Source organism: Gavialis gangeticus, unplaced genomic scaffold (assembly GCF_001723915.1).
Source record: "Gavialis gangeticus isolate Ggan-Ray unplaced genomic scaffold, GavGan_comp1, whole genome shotgun sequence".
NCBI classification, from domain to species: Eukaryota; Metazoa; Chordata; order Crocodylia; family Gavialidae; genus Gavialis; species Gavialis gangeticus.
Window position 1 is genome coordinate 132,677,787 of NW_017729024.1, and position 5,267 is coordinate 132,683,053.

Here is a 5,267-nt window from a genome sequence, read left to right on the forward strand (position 1 = left end):
GACCCTAAAAAATTTAGAAAATTAATATTTATCTGCCCCGGTTGCCTACCATGCGGCCCTCGATGGCTTACCAAAACTTAGTAAGCAGGCCTCTGCCCAAAATAATTGCCTGCCCATGCTTTAAAACCTATCTGTATTAATCAGGGGTGGAGATCCATTTCCATGCATTGGTACAAACTTTGTCAACTGCCAAAATCTGGAAGAATTTGTTTTTCTCATTTGGCCAGTCACCGTGCATGAAACAATGTACTGGATGCCCAATTATATATCCAATATGCTGATACTTGTTGTCTTTTTCCTCCCCTTTCTCTGCTCCTGGAAGATACTCTTCACTCTGAGGTAAAACAATAGCACAATGTTTGAGACAAAGGGAACAACTTTGTTGGTTTAGCCAAAGGAACATGGTGCCTTGTCAATCATTTCATTAACTTTTCATGCATCAGGGATGTTTTCCTTATTTCTCTTTGTTTGGGCACTCTGACCTGCACTATCCCTTTCTGCTGACTGGCACCAGAAGCTATAAATCTACTGTGGGACTAATGGAACCTTAGGAACCTAAAATGAGATTTCATTGGAATTAAAACATCTAAAAAAATACAGAAAACCCCTGTTCCAGCAACTGCAAAACTCGTTCAGTACCTACATTTATTCAGTTCCTACTTTTTGATCCTGAAGGTTCCTGGCTTGTCTGAATTTTGGCGGTGTGCATTGCGAGCAACTCTGCGCTTATTTCCTATCTAACGTCCATCGCAATCCAGAAATGAAGCAGAGCAGTGTCTGAACTCAATCAGAGTCTGAACCCAAGTCCCAGTAGGGACCTGGTCCAGCAGCATGCCTAACACATACCAACAGTGTTCAGTCCAACACAAAGCATAGCTGCCACAGTCCCTTTCATTGAAAATCAAGTGTGACAATGGAGGTATGAGTGCCCCTTGTGTATCCTAGCATTGTGGTGGGAGTACTACACCAGAACACAGACCGCAGTGCTTCAGACCCACAACTTAATGCTTCCCAGGTCTGGGGGCACCTCCCATACATTCTGGGACATCTAGTGTGTATTCCTGATGCAAGCCTGAAGTTCAGATAACATCTTGGGCCCAGTGCTTCCTGCTGACTTGCTCCACATTTCTTTCCACCTAGCACAAAGGTTTTAATGAATGACCATAACTCTTCCTACTGTCTAGACAGGGGTCATGGTTGCTTAACTCTTTTTCTTCGGATCACCAACCAGGTGCCAAACTTTTAGGTGTTTCAGTGCCTAAGTTGGAATCTAAGGTGCCTTTCCAGGTGTGACCAAACTCAGCTTGAAGCCTGTTGTACATTCAAGCACAGCCTGTGACGTATGAAGTACATCCATTCCCTCTGCTATAATGGAGCTCAGCAGGTTCTCAATCAATTCCTAAACAAAAATATCCTGAGCCTCATAATTGAGTAAATTGCTGTTGCACTAGGTCAGCCACTGTGAGAAATGTTTATTAGGTAGAAAAACAGTCGCCCTACTGAGCAGTGTATTGGGCAGCTCTTTAGAACACTTTCCAAGTTAAACACATGGTGGATATTTCCTTTAATCACTAAAGCTGCTGTTCTTTCTACTTAAAGGTTTAGGACCTATGGACTTTCCAACTTCACCCCCTCGTCCTCCCAAACCCAGATGTGAAGCCACCTCCTGTTTCAGAGGAGTCAGGTGCACAGAAACAGCAGATGGATTTCAGTGTGGTCCCTGCCCTGAAGGGTTCACAGGAAATGGAGTTACGTGCTCAGATACTGATGAGGTAAACTATTGACCTGTGAAAAGAAGAAAATCATCCCAACTCATTTATTGCAGTAATGGGTCACTGACTCATGCTTTTTTCAGCACTTGCTAGCTGGCTGTATGGTGAATATTAATGCATTCCAGGCCTGTTATCCACTATGTTACATCAAAGTTACATGGCCATTACTCTGTTAACCTGAGTGAATATGTATTTTCATTTTACTCCTCTCAGGTAATGTCATCTATAAGAGGAAAAAAGATGCGAGTTTAACAGCTTTAGAGATTGAAGTCCACTGTTCAGCCACAAAATGGCCCAGATTTTCAATTTAACCTTTTGCTGACAAGAAAACCTAAAAAGTTAATTTGAAAAATGTATTTTGAGGGATCTATATTAGAGGTTCAAGTCTTGCTCACCATTGAAGACTTGAGAATTAGCAGTTTTATGACATCTGGTAAACCAAAGAAGTACAACCAGATTACTTGAAAGAAATAGTAACACATTTAACATACACAACACAATTCCATACCTTTTCTTGGTCCTGATATTTCCATTGTTTCATCCTGATTACTGTAGAAAGACATCATAGTATAATGGACTAGAGAATCAAATTCTTTGTATTTTGTTTAATCCCTGTCTGACTATACAGTTTGGTGGGAGGGAAGCTTTCTATGGTAAGGATTTAACATAGCCACATCCACCCTTTTAACTGTGTGCAGAAAAAGCTCCTAGCCATAGCAAAGGAGTGCTTCTCAAGTAATTACAAATAGGAATAGCAATCTTCCTCCTTTCTCAGAGAGTAGAAAAAATAACAATACTTTGATGAGTTTACAGGCATTCATGCTGTTGCATGTATATATTTTGTGTGCCAGAGAGAGGCTTTGAAGTATCTATTTCTGTGTGTTATTGAAAATCTTGCGCAGTAAGATCTAAGTTAAAGAAATAACTTTTGCAGTTACCTGATTTGTGGGTGGAGACAGGCATGAACGCATGGCCTGATGTGAATTGTGCCTATGGTAAAGTTGGGTGCTAACGTGGAGGCAAGACTTAGACCAACTGACCCATAGATGTATATAGACAATAGCTGTGTGAGCTTTTCCACATTACCTTGCTACTCTGACTCAGCCCAAGCCTGGATGGACCTTATGAATTTGAAAGGGCTTTTCAGTCTCCAGAGCCTTGTTTGAGGAGTTAAGCAAAAATGTACTACCATTACTAACGCTGGAGCAGCTTCAGTGGTAGCTCTGATGGGAGAACAAATGCAGATTGGTTTCTGTTGCTCTTAACACTTCACATTTGCTATGGGCAGGTTGAGACCCCACAATGTTAAAACACTGATATCATACGAGCCTTGTCTACACTAGTGCTCCTACCATTGCAGCCCTGAATTAACAATAAAAACAATGAGAATTCTTACCAAAAAAGCTATAATACAGATTCAATCCATGTCCATTCAGTTCTTGGCTTTTATGCTAATTCTGCCAATGAATTAACCACTTAATGTGGAGCTCATTGTTTACAAAGATGCATGTCTGCTAGATGTTGGACTTATGTGTACTGCATGTCTCGCGTAGGCTGCCATTTGATAACAGCCTTCAGAGAACGGCTTCGAAAGAATCTCAGGGTACATCAGGGCATGGCACCCTGGTTGAGAATAACTGCCCTAAGTTATCCAGTGACCTGCTAAAGAAAGTGTAAGAGTTTTCTGAGAGTAGTCTAGGATTCCTTTCCTTTTCATAGGATAACATCATTTCCCTTCTATTTCTGTACTTCATGGAACCTAGTATTTAAAAGAGTTCATATGCAGTCACAGTTAAAGATCCTAAAATCTCTCTTCCGAGTGGGAACCATCCTTAACACTTTGTGAACCCTTGACACTGTTAACATCTTTCTACCAAGGGCCCCTTACCCCTAAAGAACTGTTGCTTATTTGGACGTCTATATCACAACCATAAACTACAAATTGAATACACATCCATCTTGAGCTGGATGTCGCCGTTATATTGATAGAAGCTTCTTGAGTGCCCTCTACTGGCTAATTTAACTAAAAATCTGAAAATTGAGAGCTACCTGGGCTTTATGGACAAGATACCTGTCTTAAGTTTTAATTCATATTGTACTAATCAGGAATGTGCATTTATTATACCTTTTATTTTTATTAGATCTAAAGCAAAATTTGCCTCTACTCCTTTAAGATAATTTTCATGGTTGGTAGTTTGTCACGGTAGTATTCAAATATTATGTTTACGTGTTAAAGGACAAAAAACACAGGGGACGTATAGTGCATCATACATGTTTATTTTATATACCAACACAGAGTTAATGGTGGAGGAATTAATGATGGAAAGAGAAGAAATCTTTTAAAAATGTGTTGATTTTCTATTTGTTTTTTTCATCATATTTTAGGGAGAAAAAAATCAACCTCTTCAGTCTTTATATACAAATTTGGAAATTAATCATGCTGGTTTTGGAGAATTAACAAAACCAGGCAGGATTGTAACGTGATACGAACTATCTTTACCAATTAATTTCCAGATGTCATTCATATTTTTCCCTACCTCCAATTCGTACAAACAACAGCAAAACACTGCTGTTTAAATGCGCACAGTATTAGATACTGGTAGGAAATCATGCCCCAGTGATATCACAGTTTCTGTCATTATGTGGCTTTCCACTACTTATCTTAGTCCTGACAACTCCAGTGGTACTTTAATGGATTTCTGTGGGAGATGAATCCATATAACTGAAGGAACAATTGAGCTCGTAACTTAAGGGTACTAGCATAGTACCTCAAGATTATAGTAGTTTAAGACAGTTCAAAATTATTTAAATGCTACTTAACAATAATGGACCAGACCCTATTCTGCCTTTTTGATGCATAAGGACACTTAGATGCTTAAGTGGGATCCTATTCTACCCTGCCCAAGTCTCTGAAAACCATTAATGCAAAAGAAGATCCTCCCTTTCTCATGGCTTTCTATGACTTCCTTTTAAGGCTAAGATGAAAGCATGTTATGAAAATGGATGAAACCGTATGTTTTTTTAGAGACTTCAGTAGGGTGTAATAGGATCCCATTTAAGCATTTAAGTGCTGTTAGATGGTTGATAGGTGGAATGGGATCTGGCCCCCAACTTATTTTGAAATTTGAGCAGTCATCAAATGCTAGTGAATCCCTGACATGTTAAATGTTTGGTTTGTCTTTCTAGTGCCGCTATAACCCATGTTTTCCTGGGGTTCAATGTGTGAACAGTGTCCCCGGTTTCAGATGTGAGGCTTGCCCCCCTGGATATAAAGGGCAGACAGTCCAGGGGGTAGGAATCAACTATGCCAAGAACAATAAGCAGGTGGGTGTTTACATTGCTCTATTGTTGCACTTAAAAACCGAGTTTCTAACCTAGTGCTTTATGAATGATGCAACACATGATTGATGAGTATCAGAAAGGCTTGCTTTAATAACTACCAACAAGATAAAAAAACTAAATGACAGAAAAGACTCTTTCCCAATATAAAATAAG

The 5,267-nt window shown here is 39.6% G+C and overlaps 1 protein-coding gene across 1 annotated transcript in view; it reads left to right on the forward strand.

The window, feature by feature from the left end:
• THBS4 (thrombospondin 4) overlaps positions 1-5,267 on the forward strand; it is an 86,083-nt gene that overhangs the window by 39,515 nt on the left and 41,301 nt on the right. The window contains exons 7-8 of the mRNA XM_019517746.1: positions 1,600-1,772; positions 4,959-5,096. Of these exons, the coding sequence (XP_019373291.1) occupies positions 1,600-1,772; positions 4,959-5,096 (311 nt within the window). The remainder of the gene's footprint in view (positions 1-1,599; positions 1,773-4,958; positions 5,097-5,267) is intronic.